The sequence below is a fragment of the Thunnus maccoyii genome, chromosome 2, assembly GCF_910596095.1.
Source record: "Thunnus maccoyii chromosome 2, fThuMac1.1, whole genome shotgun sequence".
NCBI classification, from domain to species: Eukaryota; Metazoa; Chordata; class Actinopteri; order Scombriformes; family Scombridae; genus Thunnus; species Thunnus maccoyii.
The window spans coordinates 1,953,746-1,981,065 of record NC_056534.1 but is presented as its reverse complement, the minus strand read 5'-3'; the positions used below and the strand labels follow the sequence as shown (position 1 = coordinate 1,981,065).

The following is a 27,320-nucleotide window of genomic DNA, read 5'->3' as shown; positions in this document are numbered from 1 at the left end:
TCCAGCTAACTTGAATAGGGATAAAATGTTTCAACTGTGTGGCTCTTCTAGACTTTCACAATTTGATTGGACTGAATGGATCCAATTCTGATAGTGAAACAAGGCATTTTGTGGGGTTTGTTACACTCAAAAATCTGTATCTGCTGATTTACCGACATCTCTTTCACAACGTAATCTATGGGAATAAGTCTTTTTGGGCCCAATAGCATCACGTGATGTTGTAATTACACGGTTTAGCCACTATGGCGAATTGACTTCAAAGCCCAGTGCTCTTCCTGTATTCAGTTCTCTTTATACATCCATGGACAGACTGCACACACCTCTCAACTTCCTCATCTGATTCAGCAACAACTACAGGACAGAAGAGAGTTAACACAGAGGAGCTGCAGTCGACACAATTGTCTCTGTTTCTGTCTAAAAAAAAAAAGAAAAAAAAAGAAAAAGAAAAAATAAATCGAGTTCTTCAGTTCTTTCTCAACAACTGACTCAAACACTGGTGAGTACAGCTGATAATATTTACTGTTTCAACAACCAGCATTCACACAAAACTTACAGTTCAACACAGACAAGTACAATCTTGAGCTTGTGAGCTGACCTTTGGACTGACAGTATGATGGTTACAGAGTTGTAAAGGTTTGTAAAGGATTGTAAAGGGATTGATGATAGTCTGTAAACAGTGCCACACATCTTGTGTCAAATGCATGTCACTATAATCACGTCCAAGCAATAGAACTGGAGTATGAAATAAGGCAGAAACTGGAAATACAGGACAGGTTCAGTGTCAGACTCTTCAGATTAAACTATTTGTCAGAGTGACACAAAGCTGCAGTCGAGACACGTCTCTGTGTTTCTGTCTTTAGAAAACTTTACCTGAGTTTAAAGATCTTTCTCAACAACACTGGTGAGTACAGAAGAAAACATTTACTGTGTTTCGGCACGTTTTCACACAAAACTTCAGCTCAGAAAGAAAATTTAAGTCTTTTCATTTCATAATGACTTTTGTCAAAAGGACAGTTCAGTTAAGTGAAATTCAAATTTGCTAAACTTTATATTCCAGTAATCACACAATGAATAATCAAACCTTCTGTAAATAAATTGTCTTTCTTTTCTTTCACACAACGTAAGATGGGTGTTGTCTCTTCTCATTATTTGCTTTGCCAGTTTTCTTTCCACCCTCCTTCCTGTTGTTGGTGCCTGGTATCTTTCTTGTGAGCATACTTTGATATTTATAAGCCAGTTATGATGAATTCTTAATAACATCTCTATTTTTTACAATTTAACTTTTGTTCTCAGTGTGTAGATATGTCTGCTGCCAGCTGTCTGCAATCTGAAGATCAGTTTCTGTGCTCCATCTGTCTGGATGTGTTCACTGATCCAGTCACCACATCCTGTGGACACAACTTCTGTAAAAACTGCATCACTGAACACTGGAATACTAATGACCAGTACCTGTGTCCCATCTGTAAAGACGTTTTTACCAGAAAACCTGATTTGAGAGTCAATACTTTGCTCTCTGAGATGGTTTCTCAGTTCAGACAGGAAGCTCAACAGAAAACCAGCAGCAGCAGCTCAGAGCAACAAGCTGCCAAACCAGGAGAAGTTCCCTGTGACGTCTGTACTGGAACCAAACTGAAGGCCCTGAAGTCCTGTCTGGTGTGTCTGACCTCCTACTGTGAGACTCACCTGGAGCCTCATCTGACAGCTTCACGTCTGAAAAGACATCAGCTGATTGACCCTTTGGAGAACCTGGAAGACAGGATGTGTATGAAGCACGATAAACCTCTGGAGCTGTTCTGTAAGACCGACCAGACATGTGTCTGCATGCTCTGCTCTGTTTTAGAACACAAGACACATAATGTTGTTCCTCTGAAAGAAGAATATGAAGGAAAGAAGGTAGAGCTGGGGAAGACAGAGGCTGAAATTCAGCACATGATCCAGAAGAGACGCCTGAAGATTCAAGAGATCCAACACTCAGTTGACCTCAGTAAAAAAGATGCAGACAGAGAGATGGCAAAAAGCGTTCGGGTCTTCAATGTTCTGAAGGAGTCTATTAAGAGAGGCGAGGAAACTGTCAAAACAATCAAAGAGAGGCAGAAAACGACAGAAAAACAGGCTGACGTCTACATCAAAGAGCTGGAACAGGAAATCTCTGAGCTGTTGAAGAGAAGCTCTGAGATGAAGCAGCTCTCAAGCTCTGAAGACCACCTCCACCTCCTCCAAAACTTCTCGTCCCTGAAAGCTGCTCCACCCACCAAAGACTGGACAGAGGTCAGCGTCCGTCCACCATCATATGAGGGGACTGTGGTGAGAGCTGTGACTCAGCTGGAGGAGACGCTCAGTAAAGAGATGAAGAAGCTGCTCGCTGAGGCTGAGCTGAAGAGGGTCCAGCAGTATGCAGTGGATGTGACTCTTGATCCTGATACAGCACATCCTGCACTCAACCTGTCTGATGATGGAAAACAAGTGAACTGTGGTGATGTGAAGAAGAATCTCCCAGACAACCCAGAGAGATTTACACGTTATGCAAATGTTTTAGGAAAGCAGAGTTTCTCTTCAGGCAGATTTTACTTTGAGGTTCAGGTTAAAGGGAAGACTGACTGGGCTTTAGGAGTGGCCAGAGAGTCGATCAACAGGAAGGGACAAATCCCACTGAGCCCTCAGAATGGTCACTGGTGTATATGGTTGAGAAATGGCAATGATTACAAGGCTCTTACTGGTGTCTTAATTGATCTCTTTCTGAAGTCTCAGCCTCAGAAGGTGGGGGTGTTTGTGGATTATGAGGAGGGTCTGGTCTCCTTTTATGACGTAGATGCTGCAGCTCTTATTTGCTCCTTTACTGGCTGCTCTTTCACTGAGAAACTCTGCCCATTCTTCAGTCCTGGTCCTAATGATGGTGGTAAAAACTCTGCTCCTCTGATCATCTGTCCTGTCAATCAAACTGCCTAAACTACTTTTTAATGATCCGCAATTTACTAAGTATTGCCAAAAATGAAAATACTTATTAAATCAATTTCTGTATCTAACGTCCACTGCGTGAATACACACCAGACAAAGTATTGATACTACAACTCTGGCACAGCAGTCAATACCAGGATATTGATGGATTAGACACATAAAAACAAAACAAACTGATCAATTTTTAAATAAAAAGATTCACTGTCATTCATGCTAAGAAATGCACATATTCATTGGTAAAGTACAGTGTTAACTTGTTTCCATCAGGATATGATTAATGTGGTAATTCCATTATGATTTATTATAGCATTGTCTTGTTTGATGTATTTTGGATTTTTATCTTTTACTGCATCAATGCAGAGGCCTGCTATTGATTCATTAACCTCTTCACCACTGGTTAATGTGTCTACAGTGATGTAACATATATCAAGAATTTTATTCTTGTATGAAATGCTGGTATATACATATCTAGTCATTCAAATCCATATCAATCAGAAGTTAATAATAAATCTGCAATGTTAAGTTTCAATAAACCCTTAATAAGAAGCATCTTGGTCTATGGTTTTTGCTCAGTCTGGTCTTTAGATCCAGCAAGCACCAGATAGTTATCAGAAATGGGTCCTTTTTCACCTGTGGGCATTTCTTTTTACATGGTCATAGATTAGAAGGCTTTTTTTTTTTGGTACATTTGAGTTTGGCCATGTAACGATAATTTTCTTCATCTGGTAACCCTGAGTAATACTGGCTAGACATAATTTTAACTAGCTAGCTAATGTAATTTACCTGTTATTTAGTTTGCTTGATATTAGAACTGTTAAAAGGTCGAGATGTCCCTTTACTCAGAATCAGTGCCCACCATTGGACCAATCAGAATTGAGTGTTCAGCCAAGCCATTGTATAATCCCATTATAACAAAAACACGTATGATTGATTACAATCAAATGGACTATCAATCTTTACCTGTACTGTGGGTCTAAAGCAGTATGAGGAGTGATCTGTTCTGACAAGATCCCACAGAAAAGGCTTTTTGGGGAGGAAGTTAAACAGCAAGATCAAATAAATTCTTATTCACCTTCAGTGTGAGGGAAATGGTACAGACTCACTGCAATTTACATGTTAATTTTAATATACAATATATTAGTTGATGTCATGAGCTGCTCTTTGTTCATAATCTGGTAGATCAGAGGGTTTCTTTTTTGGTGTGGTACCTTCTTTGATGGAAAAAAGCTGAATAAGAGTAAACCACAGCATGAGTCCAAATGGTTGAAATTATTTACCACAGCCATAAATGTCCACTACATTACACAGTCTGTTCCTGGCTCAGTCTGACCCCTAGTGGACAGAAACTACATGAAATAAAGAGATGATTCGGGTTATGTTTAATCAATCAATTTTCAACAACTGAAACACTTGTAAAATGTATTTTTATTTCCACATGACACTTGATTATGTGATACGTCCATGCAAAATTAAAGATGATCAAACTTACTGTATGTTCTTATAAAGTCTGTGCACCATTCAGGAGACATTGTGCTTCTGACTGACTGTTGAGAGGCAGCACGGTTCAAGTGTGTGAATATCTGCATGTTCAAACACTAACATGCACACACACACACACACACACACACACACACACACACACACACACACACACACACACACACACACACAAACACACACACACACACACACACATATTTTGTTTGTGCTTATGCCTGTAAGACCAGTTCAACTTGCTAGGAATGCAAAAGGTACAGTACACATGCAGGTCACACACACACACTCAGCATAGTGTTACTGATATGCAGTATGAGCAGCAACCATCCGTAAAGTTGTGCTGCTTAATGATAAGGTGACAGGTGGCAGAATACAATGTATGATTTACTTTTGTTAATGTTAAAAGCACTTTGTACTGTGTACAAAGGGTAAATTTGTTTCTTCCTCTGCATACATATACCTCTCACCAAGAAAATTCAATTAACCAAAGTTTACTTGTAAACTATCAGAATGTGGAGGCAAACAGCCAAGTGTTCATTCCCATGAAATTCTCAGTGGCGCATGAAGCCAAGAAAGCCACTTCTTGAAAACATGTGCTAGCTCTATGGGCCCAATGCACCCATGAATCATGCTCATTAGAGACTTTTTGTGGGGGTTGTTACACTCAAAAAAATGTATCTGCTGATTTACAGACATTTCTTTCACAATGTTATCTATGGGAATAAGTCTTTTTGGGCGCAATAGCGTCACGTAATGTTGTAATTACACAGTTTGGCCACTATATCAAATTGACTTCAAAGCCCAGTGCTCTTCCTGTATTCAGTTCTCTTTATACATCCATGAACAGACTGCACACACCTCTCAACTTCCTCATCTTATTCAGCAACAACTACAGGAGAGAAGAGAGTTAACACAGAGGAGCTGCAGTCGACACAATTGTTTCTGTTTCCGTCTGAAGAAAAATTAAATCGAGTTCTTCAGTTCTTTCTCAACAACTGACTCAAACACTGGTGAGTACAGCTGATAATATTTACTGTTTCAACAACCAGCATTAACACAAAACTTACAGTTCAACACAGACAAGTACATGCTTGAGCTTGTGAGCTGACCTTTGGACCGACAGTATGATTGTTACAGAGTTGTAAAGGATTGTAAAGGATCTGTTGTTTCCGATCATAAGATATATTCCTACATGTGGCACTGACGTCAGTCTGTAAACAGTGCCACACATCTTGTGTCAAATGCATGTCACCATAATCACGTCCAAGCATTAGAACTGGAGTATGAGATAAGGCAGAACTGGAAATACAGGACAGGTTCAGTGTCAGACTCTTCAGATTAAACTATTTGTCAGAGTGACACAAAGCTGCAGTTGAGACATGTCTCTGTGTTTCTGTCTTTAGAAAACTTTACCTGAGTTTAAAGATCTTTCTCAACAACACTGGTGAGTACAGAAGAAAACATTTACTGTGTTTCTGCAGGTTTTCACACAAAACATAATGTAAAATAAAACCTTCTGTAAATAAATATTCTTTCTTTTCTTTCACACAACATAAGATGGGTGTTGTCTCTTAAGGGTTCATAACATTATTTGCTTTGCCAGTTTTCTTTCTGCCCTCCTTTCAGTTGTTGGTGCCTGGTATCTTTCTTGTGAGCATACTTTGATATTTATAAACCAATTATGACAAATTATTTAATCATCTTTATTTTTTACAATTTAACTTTTCTTCTCAGTGTGCAGATATGTCTGCTGCCAGCTGTCTGCGATCTGAAGATCAGTTTCTGTGCTCCATCTGTCTGGATGTGTTCACTGATCCAGTCACCACATCATGTGGACACAACTTCTGCAAAAACTGCATCACTGAACACTGGAACACTAATGACCAGTACCTGTGTCCCATCTGTAAAGAGGTTTTTACCAGAAGACCTGATTTGAGAGTCAATACTCTGCTCTCTGAGATGGTTTCTCAGTTCAGACAGGAAGCTCAACAGAAAGCCAGCAGCAGCAGCTCAGAGCAACAAGCTGCCAAACCAGGAGAAGTTCCCTGTGACGTCTGTACTGGAACCAAACTGAAGGCCCTGAAGTCCTGTCTGGTGTGTCTGGCCTCCTACTGTGAGACTCACCTGGAGCCTCATCTGACAGCTTCACGCCTGAAAAGACACCAGCTGATGGACCCTGTGGAGAACCTGGAAGACAGGATGTGTATGAAGCACGATAAACCTCTGGAGCTGTTCTGTAAGACCGACCAGACATGTGTCTGCAAGTTCTGCCCTATTTTAGACCACAAGACACATGATGTTGTTCCTCTGAAAGAAGAATATGAAGGAAAGAAGGCAGAGCTGGGGAAGACAGAGGCTGAAATTCAGCAGATGATCCAGAAGAGACGACTGAAGATTCAAGAGATCAAACACTCAGTTGACCTCAGTAAGAAAGATGCAGACAGAGAGAAAGCAGAAGGCGTTCGGGTCTTCGATGCTCTGAAGGAGTCTATTAGGAGAAGCGAGGCAAAAGTTGTCAAAACAATCAAAGAAAGGCAGAAAACGACAGAGAAACAGGCTGAAGACTTCATCAAAGAGCTGGAACAGGAAATCTCTGAGCTGAAAAAGAGATGCACTGAGGTGAAGCAGCTCTGTCACTCTGAAGACCACCTCCACCTCCTCCAAAACTTCCCGTCCCTGAAAGCTGCTCCACCCACCAAAGACTGGACAGAGGTCAGCGTCCATCCATCATATGAGGGGACTGTGGTGAGAGCTGTGGCTCAGGTGGAGGAGACGCTCAGTAAAGAGATGAGGAAGCTGTTTACTGAGGCTGAGCTGAAGAGGGTCCAGCAGTATGCAGTGGATGTGACTCTTGATCCTGATACAGCACATCCTAAACTCGTCCTGTCTGATGATGGGAAACAAGTAAACTGTAGTGATGTGAAGAAGAATCTCACAGACAACCCAAAGAGATTTATGCGTTATGCTAATGTTTTAGGAAAGCAGAGTTTCTCTTCAGGCAGATTTTACTTTGAGGTTCAGGTCAAAGGGAAGACTGACTGGGATTTAGGAGTGGCCAGAGAGTCGATCAACAGGAAGGGAGTAGTCACACTGAAACCTCAGAATGGTTACTGGACTATATGGTTGAGAAATGGAAATGAGTATAGAGCTTGTAATGACCCTCCATTTGATTTCTCTCTGAAGTCTCAGCCTCAGAAGGTGGGGGTGTTTGTGGATTATGAGGTGGGTCTGGTCTCCTTTTATGATGTAGATGCTGCAGCTCTTATCTACTCCTTTACTGGCTGCTCCTTCACTGAGAAACTCTATCCATACTTCAGTCCCCGCCCTAATGATGGTGGTAAAAACTCCGCCCCTCTGATCATCTGTCCTGTCAATCAAACTGCCTGATCTATTTTTTATGGTCCTTTTATGATCCCTCCCTGCAAATCTGGGCCAAACCTGAAATTCATGTAAATTAAATGTCTCATCATTATGCAACTTATATAATGTTAGTTGTCATGTAGAAGAACGGTATAACTTTCATAATTGTGTGACTATCTACTAAAGAGATATAGGACTTTGATTTTATTAGTTTTATACTAAATGTAACAATACTGCCCTCTAGTGACAAGAGATGAATCCCCTTATGTTAAGAGTTGATGAATGTTTGGTAACCATGTATGTGTATTTTAAAATCACCCAAGTGTTTAACTTCTGATCTATTAACCTCATAGACAATCATATTTTAGTAGTTAAATTAGATAAGTAGTTATATTTAAAGAATTAAGTTTCTGAAGTAATAGGAATGTTTGAAGGACTTCAATTTCATTTTATTGTTAAACAATGGTCACATTGAATGCTTTTATATTATGAAGTAAGAGTTATATTGAACTTATATTTAAATATGGTTCTGAAAGTAATCTAATCACAGAAGTGTTGCCTAACTTTAGTTCCTTTCAGTATAGTATTAAACTTAATTTAGTAGATGGTTTAAGATGTGTAGATAGTTTGAGAAAGTTGAATCAATGACAGTTGTATGCTTAAACATCATTAAGTGTTAATATGAAGGTTAATGTTTGTTATGTCATTAGAATAACTGACTTATGAAATATATGTAAACTGTTTAATTGTTTTCTTGAATGGTTTTACAAATATGATACAAGCTGCAGGACCGTTATTAATCAGAAAATATCATGAAATGCTTGAACAGTATGAAAAGAATGTGTTTACAGCTTTAATGTGAAATACTAGGTCACGGTGACTGGAAGTGTGATTTTTGCATGTAAAAACTCAGAATTAGACTTCCCCTAATTTCCTTCACTTCAGGAGACGCAGACTGCAAAGCACCAACCACACGGTCCAGGTATCATCGGATAATTCGTAATTCATTTGTAATTCAAAAACCAAAAAACGGTAAATCTGTTATTTGTTTCAAAACAAAAACAAAAAATCGGTTATTGCCGATTAGTTCATTATTCCTTTTTGGAATAACGAATAACGAATAATGACAGGTCTGCGGACATTCAGCCAATTCGTTTTTGCGTTTGAAACCAAAAACGGAAGTCACATGATTTTTTCCTTTTTTCATTTTAAACCAAAAACAAAAAACAAAATCATGTGATTGGTTTTTCGTTATTTGATTCTGATACCAAAAATGTTTTTTTGTTTTTTGTTTTGAAACAAATAATAGATTTACTGTTTTTTGGTTTTTGAAGTACAAATGAATTACGAATTATGGATCAAGACCTTTAGAACACACCCAAACTCCTCCCGTTTTATCCTAACTTATAAAAGCAGCCTCAAAGAGATTCCTCTTTGGGCTGGCCTCTAAGGACTCGAGAAAATTCTTAAGACTCTTCTTAAATGTCTTTCATTTGTTTTTCAACTAAATATATCTGTAGTCAATCTTTTATTGCAACAAGTTAAGTTGTTTTATTTTATCAGCAAAATTAAGTCTCGTATTTCCACGTATTGTAATTTAATTTGAAGTAAACACATACAGTATTTTATTTTGAGCAATACTGCAAACTAGAAGTGTAGCCGGACTAAAAACTCTTTCAGAGCAGCCTGAAACGGCTTGATTCCTTGCTTTTATTCGAATACAAATACAGATACAAATCATTTTGCTGCCTCAACAAATACAGATACAAATACAAATACTGGACTCTCTGCATATCCCTAATCTGCTATATGTTTTCAGGAAGTGGCTCTTTTGGTTTCATGCACCACTGAGCAACTTTCATGGGAATCAACAGGGCCCCGCCTCCGATGCTGTATCCACTTCTCTTTATACATCCATGAGTCTGTTCCTGCCTTTAACAGACTGTCCTCTCTCTGATGTGTGCTGTTATACTGACCTCTGCTGGACGCAGGGGGGAAACACATACAACTTGTGTAAACCTCAGTGACTTTGAGAGGAAGACTGTTGGCAAAATAAAACACTTACACAAACAGGAAATTTATTGTACCGTCATCTGACTTTAGGCATGTTTGTTTTAAAGCTGAAATATATTCATCATTCATTAAGAACAATATCTCTATTATATTCTAATAACACACATACGTTGAGAAATTGGAAAAAAGAAACGTGTTATCATTTGAACATGGGAAGAAAGAAGCCACCAAAAATGACAAATTAACTCAATTTGAATTCATATGGGGAGAAGTATTACAAGCATTGAATACATAAAAAATGTGGCCTTTAAACTTAAACCTGGTTTAAGGTTTTTTGGTTTTTGTTTGTTTTTTGTTCTTTGTTTTTTTCTGGTGGTGTTTTTGGTAGGATTTTGTTAGAAAGACAGGTGGACAATAATGCCACCTAGACCATAACAATTGAGTGGTCAGAATCTAGAGGATCATGTTGTTGACGATTCAGTTGGAGAAGGATAAAAGACTGACGTACTCAACAGAGAGGAATGGTATTTCAGTTATATATATTGTATGTGTATGTTTATTTATATTTAACATATTGAATTTAAGTTGATCAGACATGAAGATATTTAGGTTGAGCTTGCATGTTTGATGTGTGGGGTTGCTGTGGTTATGTTATGTTATGTATTTTGTTTTGTTATATTTTGTTTTGTCTTCCTGTCTTGTTTTACTTTGTTGTTAACATTGTCGGTCTTTGTTTTGTTGATGTAGGAAGTGTATATTTTATATATTGAGAAATCTAAATGAAATCTTATTTAAAAAACAAAACAAAATGAGAGACATCTGCAGATAGAAACAGATGAAGGAGCTGGTAGAGATAAAAGATAATTAAAATAGTTATAATTACAATAAAAATTAAAGCAAGTGTGGTGTGCTTTTATTTTGAAAGTTTGATTGACATGTGTCAGGTGTGTAGAGACAAGTAACTGCAGCTGGACACAGAAAAATACTCATATATTTGAATGTTTTAGATACAAACTTCATTTGAACTTTAAATGAGTCACGAGACTTTGACCTACAAATCTTGAATTTACATGTTTTTTCTATCTTTTATTGTTTTTGAGATATTAGAGTGTGAGTTTTAAAGTATTTTCTTGCTCCTCCTGTGATTTTATAATGAGTGTGTATTGCGGAATGTTTCACAGCACTGAGGGAGTGACATCACCAGGAGCAGTTGGAGAGGAGGATTTTAGAGTACGCTTCTTGTGAAATCTCCTCATAAATCCCATGACTTTGGCCAAACCTAACATTAAAAATCATATTTTAGTAGGAAATTTTGTGGCGATTCCATTGATACAGGTTTGAAAGTGGTCAGACTTATAGTTTAGACGTCAGCAGCCTCTGTTTGACACAAAGTTCTTAGGCTAGGACTACTGTTTTACAGTAGTAATAAGTTCTCTTCCAAATCTAGCACGTGTGGAAAGTAGGCTATTGTTCTTTCAACTGCATTTATAACTCAAACGAAGCTTAACCATGTCATGTGATAGGCTACTTCAGTACAAATATTACTGGAACCACTACAGAAAATTGCTGATTAATATTTAATATCCAGGAATTCACATAATAGACACTACCACTGACTATCCCTGTAACAAACTGGCCACAATTTCACACATTGACCAGACATATACTGGGATTTGATCTTGTTTATATACTAACAGTAATATTAATTTATCATTACATCACTGAGTATAACAGATACCAGTTAATTTCTATTTTTACTTTAAAAAAACTCCATCCTTTGCAACAGAGACACATACTCTACTCTTTCTGTTTATGTTCTAACATTGAAGCTAAATGACACACAGTAAAATATTCAACCTTAGGACATCATGACTTTTATGGCTGCATCATTACATCTAATGAAAAGGTTTTTTTTTATATATATATACTGTACATCAATGCAGTAGACACATTTCCTTAACCAGGGAAGAACAGGTTAATGAATTAATAGTAGGGGGACATTGAAGCAGTAAAAATACAACATAACTCAAGAAAAAAAATAATTTAATAAATCATAAAGGAATGACCACATTAATCATATTTTGATTAAAACAAGTTTACATTGTACATTATCATTGAATATGTACATTTGTTACCATGAATGACAGTGAACCTTTAAAAATGGATGAGTTTATCAATGTTTGATGTGTTTTTCTGTCTTTAATCCATTGGCATGTAAGTATTAACTGCTGTGCTGGTATTGTAATATCAGTACTTTGGTGTATATTTGTACAGTAAATGTAAAAGGTAAAGATTATTTGTCAACTATTTGCATTGTTGCAAAAAAAAAAAAAAAAAATAGATCAGGCAGTTTGATTGACAGGACAGATGATCAGAGGGGCGGAATTTTTACCACCATCATGAGTACAGGGACTGAAGTATGGGTAGAGTTTCTCAGTGAAGGAGCAGCCAGTAAAGGAGTAGATAAGAGCTGCAGCTTCTACGTCATAAAAGGAGACCAGACCCTCCTCATAATCCACAAACACCCCCACCTTCTGAAGCTGAGACTTCAGAGAGAGACGGACTGAAGGGTCATTACAAGCACTGTACTCATTTCCATTTCTCAACCATATACACCAGTAACCATTCAGAGGTCTCAGTTTGATGTCTCCCTTCCTGTCGATCAACTCTCTGGCCACTCCTAAATCCCATTTAGTCTTCTCTTTAACCTGAACCTCAAAGTAAAATCTGCCTGAGGAGAAACTCTGCTTTCCTAAAACACTTGCATAACGTATAAATCTCTTTGGGCTGTCTGGGAGATTCTTCCTCACATTACCACAGTTCACTTGTTTTCCATCATCAGACAGAATGAGATACATACTTGCTGTATCGGGATCAAGATTCACATCCACTGCATACTGCTGGACCCTCTTCAGTTCAGCCTCAGCGAGCAGCTTCTTCATCTCTTTACTGAGCGTCTCCTCCAGCTGAGTCACAGCTCTCACCACAGTCCCCTCATATGATGGTGGACGGACGCTGACCTCTGTCCAGTCTTTGGTGGGTGCAGCAGCTTTCAGGGACGGGAAGTTTTGGAGGAGGTGGAGGTGGTCTTCAGAGTGTGAGAGCTCCTCCACGTCAGAGCTTCTCTTCATCAGCTCAGAGATTTCCTGTTCCAGCTCTTTGATGAAGTCTTCAGCCTGTTCCTCTGTCATTTTCTGCCTCTCTTTGATTGTTTTGACAGTTTCCTCGCCTCTCTTAATAGACTCCTTCAGAACATCAAAGACTCGAACACTCTTTGCAATCTCTCTGTCTGCATCTTTCTTACTGAGGTCAACCGAGTGTTTGATCTCTTGAATCTTCAGTCGTCTCTTCTGGATCATCTGCTGAATTTCAGCCTCTGTCTTCCCCAGCTCTGCCTTCTTTCCTTCATATTCTTCTTTCAGAGGAACAAACTCATGTGTCTTGTGGTCTAAAACAGAGCAGAGCATGCAGACACATGTCTGGTCGGTCTTACAGAACAGCTCCAGAGGTTTATCGTGCTTCATACACATCCTGTCTTCCAGGTTCTCCACAGGGTCCATCAGCTGATGTCTTTTCAGACGAGAAGCTGTCAGATGAGGCTCCAGGTGAGTCTCACAGTAGGAGGCCAGACACACCAGACAGGACTTCAGGGCCTTCAGTTTGGTTCCAGTACAGACGTCACAGGGAACTTCTCCTGGTTTGGCAGCTTGTTGCTCTGAGCTGCTGCTGCTGGCTTTCTGTTGAGCTTCCTGTCTGAACTGAGAAACCATCTCAGAGAGCAGAGTATTGACTCTCAAATCAGGTCTTCTGGTAAAAACTTCTTTACAGATGGGACACAGGTACTGGTCATTACTATTCCAGTGTTCAGTGATGCAGGTTTTACAGAAGTTGTGTCCACATGATGTGGTGACTGGATCAGTGAACACATCCAGACAGATGGAGCACAGAAACTGATCTTCAGATCGCAGACAGCTGGCAGCAGACATATCTACACACTGAGAAGAAAAGTTAAATTGTAAAAAATAAAGATGATTAAATAATTTGTCATAATTGGTTTATAAATATCAAAGTATGCTCACAAGAAAGATACCAGGCACCAACAACTGAAAGGAGGGCAGAAAGAAAACTGGCAAAGCAAATAATGTCATGGACCCTTAAGAGACAACACCCATTTTATGTTGTGTGAAAGAAAAGAAAGAATATTTATTTACAGAAGGTTTGATTATTCATTGTGTGATTACTGGAATATAAAGTTTAGCAAATTTGAATTTCACTTAACTGAACTGTCCTTTTGACAAAAGTCATTATGAAATGAAAAGACTTAAATTTTCTTTCTGAGCTGAAGTTTTGTGTGAAAACGTGCCGAAACACAGTAAATGTTTTCTTCTGTACTCACCAGTGTTGTTGAGAAAGATCTTTAAACTCAGGTAAAGTTTTCTAAAGACAGAAACACAGAAACGTGTCTCGACTGCAGCTTTGTGTCACTCTGACAAATAGTTTAATCTGAAGAGTCTGACACTGAACCTGTCCTGTATTTCCAGTTCTGCCTTATCTCATACTCCAGTTCTATTGCTTGGACGTGATTATAGTGACATGCATTTGACATAAGATGTGTGGCACTGTTTACAGACTGACATCAATCCCTTTACAATCCTTTACAAACCTTTACAACTCTGTAACAATCATACTGTCAGTCCAAAGTTCAGCTCATGAGCTCAAGCGTGTACTTGTCTGTGTTGAACTGTAAGTTTTGTGTTAATGCTGGTTGTTGAAACAGTAAATATTATCAGTTGTACTCACCAGTGTTTGAGTCAGTTGTTGAGAAACAACTGGAGAACTTGATTTAATTTTTCTTCAGACGGAAACAGAAACGATTGTGTCGACTGCAGCTCCTCTGTGTTAACTCTCCTCTCTCCTGTAGCTGTTGCTGAATCAGATGAGGAAGTTGAGAGGTGTGTGCAGTCTGTTCATGCATGTGTAAAGAGAACTGAATACAGGAAGTGTGCTGGGCTTTGAAGTCAATTTGATATAGTGGCCAAACTGTTTAATTACAATGTCACATGATGCTATTGGGCCCAAAAAGACTTTTCCGATAGACTTACATTGTGAAAGAGACATCTGTAAATCAGCACATTTTTTTGAGTGTAACAACCCCCACACAATGACTCATTTCACTATGAGAATTTGATCCATTCAGTCCGATCAAATTTTGATAGTCTAGAAGAGCCGCTCAGTTGAACCGTTTTATCCCCATTCAAGTTAGCCAGAGGGCTAAATCAGAAGTTAGCTGTCTCAGCCAGCGGAAGTTCCTAATGAGCATGCTCCATGGGCTCATTGGGGCCATAGAGCGTCCGCAGTATGTTTTTCAGGAAGTGGCTTTTTTGGCTTCATGCACCACTGAGAAACTTTCATGGGAATGAACGGCGCAAAAACAAAAACAAACAAAAGAAATCACTAAAGTAAACTCTCCCAACCTTTATTACCAGAAGCTTAATTAAGTTCTTGCTGTTTTGCAAAAATGCACTTGCAGATATTTTACTCCAATGAATTGACAACAGGACTGGTAATAAAATAACTATAGAACAGCACCATAAACATCATGAAAACCAGTGATGCAGTATATTTATTGCAGAAACAGTAAATCACACTCATCAGCACAAAAACCAGTGATGTTTAGCAGATAGCTTAATTAAATGAAATGCTGCATTTTCCATCTGAAACCAGAATTGTGCTGCACCATATCAAACTTAATTATGATTGACTTAAGAGAAGTTAAGTGACATTAGACCAAAAATAATCTATCAACATGTTTTTTAATTGCAGAACAAAAAACAAAAAATGAATATTTCTGTAGTGTTTTTTTTTTTTTTTCTTCATATTTTCACTTTAATTCTCAGTGTGTAGATATGTCTGCTGCCAGCTGTCTGCGATCTGAAGATCAGTTTCTGTGCTCCATCTGTCTGGATGTGTTCACTGATCCAGTCACTACACCATGTGGACACAACTTCTGCAAAAAAAAGAAAAAAGAAAATGAGCCCTAGAGCGGCAGCCCACTGTGGGCCCTGTTACCGGCGTGAAATGAGGGGCACATGTGGGCAGAACGCTCTTTCTTGGCTTGCAACTTGTGCAGGGCTCCTTCACACCTAGCAACCGAATGCATCATTGCCACTCCGCTACCCCTTCCTTCTGCCCTCCTGCACGTGCTCCTTCGGTCTTTTCAGGTCTTGCCTCTGCTGTGCCTCTACCTCCCACCCCCCTACCAGCCACCTTACATGCACATACATGCAAAATATACCAAATTGACTGCAGCTCAGATGGCAGGTGTGCTACAACATGTGAGTGATATGATGCACGGTTTTCACACAAATCACCAAAAAGTGAAAAAATAAAATTCTCATTGGCAACAATGTTAAATGTTTTTTTCATTTTTTTCGGAGCTGTCTAATGTCGCAAATATCACGTCAGAAGAAACGTCATTGAAACCTTAAATCTCAGACAAGACTTTCAACTGTATATAAATTAATTTGGTATTTAGTTAATCTAAACACCAAATGACTACGTCAGACATCGCCAGCAACCTTAGAATTTGTTACCTTAGAATGAGCCCTTTATATCTACATAGGGAGCTGGTTCTCTTCCACGTAGCCTGCCATGTTGCACTGCGATGTTTCTACAGTAACCCAGAACAGACAAACCAAACATTGGCTCTAGAGAGGTCCTTTTGCATTTTTTGTGGGTTCAGTGGCCACCGTAGGTTCTCCTACATGCTTGGAAGGGAAGGGGGAGGAGAGGGGTATTCAGTTGGTTGCAATCTGCAACCTCACTGCTAGATGTCACTAAATCCTACACACTGGTCCTTTAAGTTGTAAATGTGCTGTCTTAAAGCCACGTGCAGGTGAGTGTTTTTTCTAAACTAGGATGACAGTAAAACATTCCTTTCAGTTATAGCCTCACTGTTGTTTCACTACAGTGATGCTATAAAATTATTCCTTTTAGTTATATAATTATATAGAACATTATTTCAAAGTCATAATTTAATAAAGCAGCTCCAATGATCCTAAACATTCCTTATATTCATCAAGCCTGACATATTTTTCATTCTGTCTGCAGTGAAGAGCAGCACGGTTGTCATGGTAACCTTTATGCCACTATGAGCATGATATTTTTGACTCTGGCTGTATCACCTTGAGGTCTCAGGTGTTTTAGCTCCACATAGACATCAAAACACACATTTAACTGTCCAACATAATCATGCAAATTGTAAGAGGTACATAAGGCATTTCCACTTCAGGATTCTTGCCATACTTTGCTTTGTTAGTTTTGTTCCACACAACTGCCTGTTGTTGATGTCCTTCGTAATTACACTAATCATTATTCAAGATATTAAAACTACTTATCCAGAAATCTTTGATTACAGTTTTACTTTTTATGCTTTTCCATGTGTTCTCAGTGTGTATGTGTGTCTGCTGCCAGCTGTCTGTGATCTGAAGATCAATCAGTATTTTATCACTTTGGATGGCTGGTCTGTGTTTGAATACCATAATTATCAAATAACATTGTTTAAAAAGGTTTTATAACAAGTTCATCATCTGTCAGAGACTAAAACAGATGCTGTAAAGTGAAAGAAAACACATTTTGTGGTGAATGAAACTACTCTTAACTGTTTGTTGAAGTGTTTTATCTTGAAATCAGAGTCTTTGTCTAAAAGTCACTGAGGTTTGAGGAAGTTGTATGTGAGGTCAGCATAAAAGCACATAACAGAGGGAGGACAGTTTGTTACACACCTCTCAAACTCCTGATCTAATTTATAACTACAAGAAAGAAGAAATTACAAGAATTACAAGAAAAAGTTAAAATATTACTGAACAAACAGTGAGCTGAACTTTGGACAGTAATGTGTTTTTGACAGTAACTGACAGTAATTTAGCTGCAGAGCTGTAGAGGACCGTAAAGGTGCTGTTGTTTCCCTCTGATCTTAAGATATATCCTTACATGTGGGACTGAAATCATTTTGTAAGTAGTGATCAATTAGCTGCTACAGACTAACTATGAAGAAAAGAAGACAGAAGTAGGAACACATCTCCCTTGAGATTAATTTGTGCCAAATATTATCACATCTAAACAATCGAGCTGGAGTACAAGATAAGGCAGAACTAGAAATACAGGACAGGTTCAACGTCAGACTCTTCAGATTAAACTGAAAGTTTGTCAGAGTGACACGAAGCTGCAGTCGAGACACGTCTCTGTGTTTCTGTCTTCAGGAAACTTAACCTGAGTTCAAAGATCTTTCTCAACAACACTGGTGAGTACAGAAGAAAACATTTACTGTGTTTCAGCAGTAACACAAAACTTCAGCTTAACTCAGAAAGAAAAATTCATGATTTTCATTTCATAATGAGTCTTATCAAAAAGATGTTACAGTTCTGTGCAAATCAAAATTGCTTAACTTTATATATCAGTAATCATACAATGAATAATCAATGTTGGTGATCACAGTCCGGTTTTAATCCACGAGGAGAGAGTTGAGCAGGTAACAACATACAAGTACGTAGGTATTCTAAGTTACAAATGGCTCATCAAGTGGAGTAGGTTTGTTCATGAATCAGTGAGCGTCTGTATTTTCTGCAAAGGCTCAGGGTCCATGGGGTGGATAAAAGAATTATTATTATTATTGTTCTACAGAGCAGCCATTGAATCTATTATCCACTATGGCATCACGACATGGTTTGGTAACCTGTCTGTTAAACTCAAATACCAAATACCAGACAGGAAGAACACCACCTGTACAGTAGAGCTGTAAAGGATTGTGTTGTTTCCCTCTGATCCTAAGAGATATTCTTACATGTTGGACTGAAATTTACATTTTGTAAGTAGTGATCAGTTAGTGTGTGTGTATGTGTGTGTGTGTGTGTGTGTGTGTGTGTGTGTGTGTGTGTGTGTGTGTATGTGTGTGTTGGGGGGGCATTATGGATCTTATTGGGGATAATGTGCAGTATCTTGATGTAGGGCATCTGTGCAATATTTTAGCGTATGGAATTATGTAGTATTTTTGGTGTGTGTGTTCTGGTGTGTATGGATCTGTGTGTGATACTGCATGTTAACTGTAGTTTGATTGTACATGTATATTGATATATTGTGTGTATGTAGAGAGGCTGTGTGCTGCTATGTCACCTGTTTTCTCTCGAATGCCTGTGACCAATTCCTCCAAAGGGGGATAATAAAGGCTAATCTTATCTCTTATCTTATCCTACAACTTTTGTAAATAAAACATTTTTCCATGTAAGATGGGTGTTGTCTCTTAAGGATTCTTAACATTTTTTTATTTTCAAGTTTTGTTTCCGCCCTCCAGCCTGTTGTTGGTGCCTGGCATCATTCTTGCAGTCAAACTTTGATATTTATCAGCAACTTTATGAATCATTCTTCAGTCTGTCCACAAATGTATTATTTTTGATATTGTCTTCAATGCTGACACCCAATCCATCAAACGCATGACCTGTTCTCGCATTCCATCCTTCCAACCACACAGTTAAGAGGTTTAAAACCCAGTTTTGCAACTCTGGTTCAGGCGGCACATGTGGTTTAAGACACCACATGGTCTGACCTTTTATCTCTGTAGTTCCCTCTGTTGGCCATATTGTCTGCATACCATGTGCTCAGTCACCAGGTGACTTCAGCCATCTTGCCATTGTCTTCCACACACATACCCACACACACATACACTTCTATATAAGTACTTAGCTAGATTAATATTATGTGTTTTGCTCTTTTACCTTTTGTTAAATAAATGCTTTTGGATACATCTGTTGTCTGTTTTAATGTTGCACAAGAATGAGTTTTGCCAACCTCTGCTCTGCAAAGAACTCCAAAATCCTTCAACCATAACTAGCTATTGATATGGTGATTTTGTTTTATACTATACTTATTAAGTTAATTATTAATCAAAGTTCCAGATTGATTAGTACACTAATCAATCGATTTTTCCCTGAGTCCAGGGTGGTGCCCCATTATTATTAATTAATAGTTAATAATTATCTTGATAATCATTAATTATTGCTGATAGCCAAACTTGTAGCCAAGGCCCAACAAAATGGTGCCCCGTGTGAGGCAGAGTATTGTTGGCAATTACATAATTGCTAAGTGAAGAAGTGAAGAATTATGCTATTATGCTATTATGTACCACCGACAGATAGAAGAAGTGGCTGATATCAAGAAATCCTACCAGTGGCTGGAAAAGGCTGGACTGAAGGACAGCACAGAAGCACTAATCATGGCAGCACAAGAACAGGCACTCAGTACAAGATCAATAGAGGCAGGGATCTACCACACCAGACAGGACCCCAGGTGCAGGCTGTGCAAAGATGCTCCTGAGACAGTTCAGCACATAATAGCAGGGTGTAAGATGAAGGCAGGAACAGTGTACATGGAACGCCATAACCAAGTGGCTGGCATAATGTACAGGAACATCTGCACTGAGTATGGGTTGGAGGTCCCAAGGTCACAATGGAAGACACCTCCTAAGGTGATTGAGAATGACCAAGCCAAGATCCTGCGGGACTTCCAGATCCAGACTGACAAGCTGGTGATGGCTAACCAACCGGACATCGTGTTGATCGACAAACAACAGAAGAGGGCAGTGGTGATAGATGTAGCAATCCCAAGCGACAGCAACATAAAGAAGAAGGAACATGAGAAGATCGAAAAATACCAAGGGCTGAAAGAGGAGCTAGAAAGGATGTGGGGAGTAAAGGCAACAGTGGTGCCAGTGGTAATTGGAGCACTGGGGGCAGTGACTCACAAACTGGGAGAGTGGCTCCAGCAGATTCTGGGTACAACATCTGAGGTCTCTGTCCAGAAGAGCGCAGTCCTAGGAACAGCTAAGATACTGCGCAGAACCCTCAAACTTCCAGGCCTCTGGTAGAGGACCCGAGCTTGAGGAAGACACACCCTACAATATGCTACACCACCACCCCCATAGGGGCTGACAACAATTGTGACAACAATTATTAACTGAAGTCAAAAACGTCTAACAGCTGCCTTTTCTAACTTAATCATTTCTAAATTAAGCATTTCTATTGCTTCAGTGATCAGTGATTCATGTGTGTTACATTTATGATTTTCCAGTATTTCTGGTAGATGATGTCTGGACTCAAAAGCAAGACTCAGCAACAGAGCAGATAAAATAAAAGTTTAAAAAGAGTTTTTGATTGAAGGCAGAGGTTGATAACAAGTCATCAGTCAGCAGAATCCAAAAGGGAAGCAGGCAGGATCAGAGACTTAAACACAATGACCATGGGGGTGAAAATCTGGCTGTGGACTAGTGTTTGTTGAAATGGCAAGTCCTTCATGTTGAAGACATTCTGTGATTTTAACAGGGAGAAATGAAGACAGAGGAGGACCTGTTGAAAACTCTGGAGGATTTGACTGAGAAGGAATTTGAGGAATTCAAGTGGTTCCTACAGGATGAAAGTCTGGAAGGCCACCAAGCCATCAAAGCATCCCAGCTGGAGAAGGCAGAGAGACAGGACACTGTGGATCTGATGGTGCAGACCTACCAACTTCCTGGAGCTGTGGAGGTGACCAAGAAGCTTTTGAAGAAGATCAACAGGAATGATCTGCTGCAGAGTTTATCAGACAGCAGCTCAGGACCAGAAGGTCAGTCACAGGAAGACAGAAACTGCAACAATCTTATGCAAACAAGATATTAACTTGTTCACACAAGACGCCATCTGTCACATCCAGACTGTGGAGGTCAGACAGAAACGCTACGTTCATGTTATTTATTTGTTTTAATACTGAAGAACTTCCACATTCACACAGACGACCTTCATCTGTCTACCATGATTAACACAAACATCTCTGCTTTCACTGTCAGTGGTAAAGTCTTCACTTCCACTCTGATATAGCAATTATCAATTCAAATCAGCTTTATTGACACAAGTGATATACATTATTGTCATAGCTAAATTGCATACTATTATTAATTATCTCTCTCTCAGTAGATATCAGTGATGATGAGGATGCTTCAGAGAACGGCGAACCTTCCTCCACTGATAGCAGTCAGAGTGAAGGTTTAGCTGCTATAATAGGTGAGAAGTCCTCTGGAGCTCTCCTAAATGTTGTTCAAGATAGGAATCGTTTCCTAATTAAGAATCCTGAGGCAGATTTAGTGGCCGCAAATAAGAACTGTGCCCCTCATGTTAATATAATGCAGGGTTACTAAATTTCAAAATTATGTTTCACTGTTTCTCTTTTTGTCAGACGCTACCGATGATATGATCGCTTCAGAGGACAGAGAACCTTCTCCTCTCTTCCGGAGCTCTGGAGTTCACTTCTTAACATGAAAGAAAACTTCCCGTCCCAGAAAGCTGCACTACCCACCAAAGACTGGACAAAGGTCAGTGTCCGTCCACCATCATATGAGGGTACTATGGTGAAAGCTGAGGCCCACAGTAGCTTTGCCCTTTGGTGCCACCCTGAGGATTTCCTGTGGGTAACCCACTGTGGGCTTGCCCAGAGAATGCCCACACAGGCCGCCCTGTGGGTTAGCCTCTGCAGGGCCCACAGCAGTTTTGTTTCTTTGGGCCCCCATGAGGGTTATCTGAGAGCAGTAAACTATGGGCTTGCCCACAGAAAGCCCACATGGGCCCCCCTGTGGGATAGCCCATGCGAGGCCCTCAGCAGTTTTGCACTTCTGGGCCCCAGTGAGGGTTTTCTGTGGGCAACCCACTGAGGGATTACCCACAGAAATCCAACATGGGCCCCCATGTAAGACAGCCCATGCATGGCCCAAAGCAGTTACTCAAAAGGACTGGAATGTAAAATTTAAATCTGTATATGTGGTATGAAACATATTAGTTTTTGTCACTTTATTTGAAGAGAATTGATTGGCTCTAGTTTCCGTCACTGTTTGTTAAAAGTTTTGATCTGCTGAAGGCCTTTTTATTGTTTTTCTCAACCTAATGGTGGAACATGATTATTTAATCACCATCAGTTATGCTACTAGAGTGTGTCCTACAGTGATTGCTGATCTTGAAGACGGCCTGAGGGCCAAAATGTCATCCAGATAAAAGGGAAATGCATATGGAGCCAGAGTGTGCAACATTTTCTTCCTGCTCTTGAGTCTGCTTCCAGACCTTGTGTTCAGATTTTTTGTTTGTTCTTATTTACTTTGTCAAGTATTTAACATTTTGGTTCCCCATGACCAGAAGGACCAGAAGATAAATGGCAGAGATCAACCGATGCCCTTGAGGAGATTGATTTATTATGTACTTATTGTGTTCTAATGTGGTTCTATATGGTCATTGTTCTGTTTTATTAAAAGAAAGATGTTTTAGCATTTTATTCAGTGTTCAATCCACATGCTTAGTTTTGTACTCAATTTTCACTATTTTTTCTTCATTTTTTCTTCTTACCTGGCTGTGAATAAATGTAAGTGTTCGAAAAACAAACTTAAACAGGGCAGCCCACTGTGGACCCTGTTACTGGACCTTTATTTGTCATGAAATGTGGAGCAGGTGGACCCAAATGCAGGACCTTTGTAGACACAAGGAACTGAAAAATATATTTATTAACTAATACAGAAGTGCATGAAGGCAACTAAACTCAATAAATGATCCAACCAGACTTAATTAAAAACTAGGATTTAAATGCAAACTAAACTAATCAAACAACAAGGAACAGGTGGCAAGACACAAGGGCAGGCTGGGAGCTGATAGGCTGGGAAGGCACTGAGACCAGGGCAGAGCTAACAAACATGATGTAGGGCAGGTGTGGAGGGGAAAACGGGTTGGGGAGGAGTGCAGGAACACAGGAGGGAAAAAAACAGAAAACCAAAACCTTGAAAACACAATGGTCAAAATACAACCCAGCACACATTAAACTGTCCAAGAATACACATGAACACAAACCCAAGTACACAACACCACAAGCTAACCAAGAATGCAGGAAAGTCATTCAAACCATCAACCAAAATATTATAAACGATCAAAATCAAACGACCAAAAGAACTGAACAGAAGTGTAACCAAGAGAGCAAAAAAACAAGGAATCCAAACACAATGAGTCCATGACATTATTATGGCATTTGTGTGTTTTTTTTAATTTTTAAAATTTTTTTTATGTATGTTGGGTTTGCACCTTCTACTTGTCTTTTTACTGCCTCAATATCCTCCCACTATTCATTCATTAACCTCTTCAGTGGTGATGGATCCATCATGAGAAACACACATGAAGAGAAACTCTGTTCAAACCAACAGAGCTTTAAATTCTAGTGAACATCCCAAAGTTTACAAAGATACCAAATCTGTATCAAGTCTAAATTGAATTGGTTAAAAAAGGTTTTCGAACAAGTTTATGACAGGTTGTTTTAAACAAGTGACTTAGTCCAGCATTGAGTCCTAAACTTGTTGTATGTGTTTCCCCCTCTGTGTCCAGCAGAGGTCAGTATAACAGCACACATCAGAGAGGACAGTTTGATAAAGGCAGAGACAGAATGCACACACCTCTCAACTTCCTCATATGATTCAGCAACAACTACAGGAGAGAAGAAAATAGAAGAATTACATGAAACAGTTTAAACATTTCAGGACAAACAGTGAGCTGAACTTTGGACTGAGAGTCAGATTTTTTCAGAGCTGCAGAGGACCTGATCTGTTTTTGTGAAAACCGTTCTGTGAGCTGCAATAAACTGACTCTTCAGAAAAAAAGAAGATAACAGAAGTAAAATGTCTCCCTGGAGATTAATTTCATCTTGTGCCAGATGTGTTTAACTGTGATCATCTAAACCTGAGGGAGGAAACAAAACCTGCCAAACCAGCTGCAGTAAGAGGTGGAGCAACACTGCAAAGAGAAGCTTCAACGTCACATTCATCAAATGAAACATAAAGTTAGTCAGAAACACAGAAGAGCTGCAGTCGACACAACTGTTTCTGTTTCTGTCTGAAGAAAAATCTCTTCAGTTCTTTCTCAACAACTGATTCAAACACTGGTGAGTGCAGCTGATAATATTTACTGTGTTTCAATAACCAGCGGTAACAGAACATTTACAGCTCTTCTCAAACAAGAGGTTACACTCTTCATTTTAAACTCACAATTGTCAAATAAATGCAAGTCAGACCCGTCACCAGAGGAAATTTATTGTACTCTCATCTGACTATTGGCACATCTGTTTTAAAGTTGAAATATATTAATTGTTCTTCAAGAACAATATCTCAATCATATTCCAACTACACTGATGAAGAAAATGTATATCTCAATTCATCTGCTCTTGTTGTGAGGGGCTGCTGCACCTGGTGGATCATTATCTTTAGCATATGCAAGTTTTAATATTTGTTCCAAATTTTTTCTTGTTTAACAAATGTCTACTGTCCATTTTCACATGTTATTGTTTGTTATTAGGCTAACTATTCAATAATTAATGAGCTTTCAATCAGGAATTTAAAAGGACAACTCCCCTTCTCATTTACATTTCCTTTCTCTATTAGCTAACAGATTTGCTGAGTCATTTAGCCACTCCTCTTAGCTTCTCCATTTAGCATTTTTCACATGTTTTCACTTTTGTTCTCAGCGTGTAGATATGTCTGCTGCCAGCTGTCTGCGATCTGAAGATCAGTTTCTGTGCTCCATCTGTCTGGATGTGTTCACTGATCCAGTCAGCACACCATGTGGACACAACTTCTGCAAAAACTGCATCACTGAAAACTGGAATATTAATGACCAGTACCTGTGTCCCATGTGTAAAACTGTTTTCCACACAAAACCTGAGCTTCACATCAATACTTTGCTTAATGAGGTTGTTTCTCAGTTCAGACAGGAAGCTCAACAGAAAGCCAGCAGCAGCAGCTCAGAGCAACAAACTGCCAAACCAGGAGAAGTTCCCTGTGACGTCTGTACTGGAACCAAACTGAAGGCCCTGAAGTCCTGTCTGGTGTGTCTGACCTCCTACTGTGAGACTCACCTGGAGCTTCATCTGACAGTTTCAGGTCTGAAAAGACATCAGCTGATGGACCCTGTGGAGAACCTGGAAGACAGGATGTGTATGAAGCACGATAAACCTCTGGAGCTGTTCTGTAAGACCGACCAGACATGTGTCTGCATGCTTTGCTCTGTTTTAGACCACAAGACACATGAGTTTGTTCCTCTGAAAGAAGAATATGAAGGAAAGAAGGCAGAGCTGGGGAAGACAGAGGCTGAAATTCAGCAGATGATCCAGAAGAGAGAACTGAAGATTCAAGAGATCAAACAGTCAGTCGACCTCAGTAAGGAAGATGCAGACAGAGAGATAGCAGAAGGTGTTCAGGTCTTCACCGCTCTGAAGGAGTCTGTTGAGAGAAGCCTGAATGAGCTCATTGAGACGAATGAAGAGAAGCAAAGAACGACAGAGAAACAGGCTGAAGACCTCATCAAAGAGCTGGAACAGGAAATCTCTGAGCTGAAGAAGAGAAGCTCTGAGGTGGAGGAGCTCTCACGCTCTGAAGACCACCTCCACCTCCTCCAAAACTTCCCGTCCCTGAAAGCTGCTCCACCCACCAAAGACTGGACAGAGGTCAGCGTCCGTCCACCATCATATGAGGGGACTGTGGTGAGAGCTGTGACTCAGCTGGAGGAGACGCTCAGTAAAGAGATGAAGAAGCTGTTTGAGGCTGAGCTGAAGAGGGTCCAGCAGTATGCAGTGGATGTGACTCTTGATCCCGATACAGCAAATCCTCATCTCATCCTGTCTGATGATGAGAAACGAGTGAACTGTGGTGATGTGGTGAAGAATCTCCCAGACAGCCCAAAGAGATTTACACGTTATGTAAGTGTTTTAGGAAAGCAGAGTTTCTCTTCAGGCAGATTTTACTTTGAGGTTCAGGTTAAAGAGAAGACTGACTGGGCTTTAGGAGTGGTCAGAGAGTCGATCAAGAGGAAGGGAGAAATCACACTGAGACCTCAGGATGGTTTCTGGACTATATGTTTGAGAAATGGAAATGAGTACAAAGCTCGTAATAGCCCTTCAGTCCGTCTCTCTCTGAAGTCTCAGCCTCAGAAGGTGGGGGTGTTTGTGGATTATGAGGAGGGTCTGGTCTCCTTTTATGACGTAGATGCTGCAGCTCTTATCTACTCCTTTACTGGCTGCTCCTTCACTGGGAAACTCTACCCATACTTCAATCCCTGTATTAATGATGATGGTAAAAACTCCGCCCCTCTGATCATCTGTCCTGTCAATCAAACTGCCTAAACTATTTTTTTATGATCTGCAATCTATTAGGCAATGAAGCATTGCCAATAATGTACAGTATATATATATATAATCAATCTGGACATTTTGAATCTACTGTGTAAGTATACACCGTAGACTACAAAAGGCCAAATCCACTAAGAATGCATTGCGCCCACTAATAGCACCATGAACTGTGTAATATTTGCACCCGCAATCTGCCCTGTGTCAAGATCCTATTCACAAACTATTTTGCGCAACAGGCCAAACCTATTTACACAAATGTACAGATGAAACAA

The 27,320-nt window shown here is 39.6% G+C and overlaps 4 protein-coding genes across 4 annotated transcripts; 3 read left to right on the top strand and 1 right to left on the bottom strand.

The window, feature by feature from the left end:
- The first annotated feature begins 1,302 nt into the window (after window positions 1–1,302).
- On the top strand, window positions 1,303–2,946 carry LOC121913415 (E3 ubiquitin-protein ligase TRIM21-like). The gene has a single exon (XM_042436111.1). The coding sequence runs from the start codon at window positions 1,303–1,305 to the stop codon at window positions 2,944–2,946; it is 1,644 nt and encodes a 547-aa protein (XP_042292045.1).
- Window positions 2,947–6,195: 3,249 nt separating this feature from the next.
- On the top strand, window positions 6,196–7,839 carry LOC121913344 (E3 ubiquitin-protein ligase TRIM21-like). The gene has a single exon (XM_042436041.1). The coding sequence runs from the start codon at window positions 6,196–6,198 to the stop codon at window positions 7,837–7,839; it is 1,644 nt and encodes a 547-aa protein (XP_042291975.1).
- Window positions 7,840–12,064: 4,225 nt separating this feature from the next.
- Window positions 12,065–14,770, bottom strand: LOC121905438 (zinc finger protein RFP-like). Its single transcript, XM_042423664.1, has 2 exons — window positions 14,626–14,770; window positions 12,065–13,820 (listed from the first exon to the last, which is right to left on the bottom strand). The coding sequence occupies exon 2, from the start codon at window positions 13,809–13,811 to the stop codon at window positions 12,168–12,170; it is 1,644 nt and encodes a 547-aa protein (XP_042279598.1). The 5' UTR covers window positions 13,812–13,820; window positions 14,626–14,770; the 3' UTR covers window positions 12,065–12,167.
- Window positions 14,771–24,738: 9,968 nt separating this feature from the next.
- Window positions 24,739–27,042, top strand: LOC121913298 (E3 ubiquitin-protein ligase TRIM39-like). Its single transcript, XM_042435978.1, has 2 exons — window positions 24,739–24,810; window positions 25,390–27,042. Exon 2 carries the CDS (start codon window positions 25,399–25,401, stop codon window positions 27,040–27,042), a length of 1,644 nt encoding a protein of 547 aa, XP_042291912.1. The 5' UTR covers window positions 24,739–24,810; window positions 25,390–25,398.
- Window positions 27,043–27,320: the final 278 nt, after the last annotated feature.

Coding starts and splice junctions, on each gene's coding strand:
- LOC121913415 (XM_042436111.1), top strand. CDS start 1,303: ATGTCTGCTGCCAGCTGTCTGCAATCTGAAGATCAGTTTCTGTGCTCC.
- LOC121913344 (XM_042436041.1), top strand. CDS start 6,196: ATGTCTGCTGCCAGCTGTCTGCGATCTGAAGATCAGTTTCTGTGCTCC.
- LOC121905438 (XM_042423664.1), bottom strand. CDS start 13,811: ATGTCTGCTGCCAGCTGTCTGCGATCTGAAGATCAGTTTCTGTGCTCC.
- LOC121913298 (XM_042435978.1), top strand. CDS start 25,399: ATGTCTGCTGCCAGCTGTCTGCGATCTGAAGATCAGTTTCTGTGCTCC.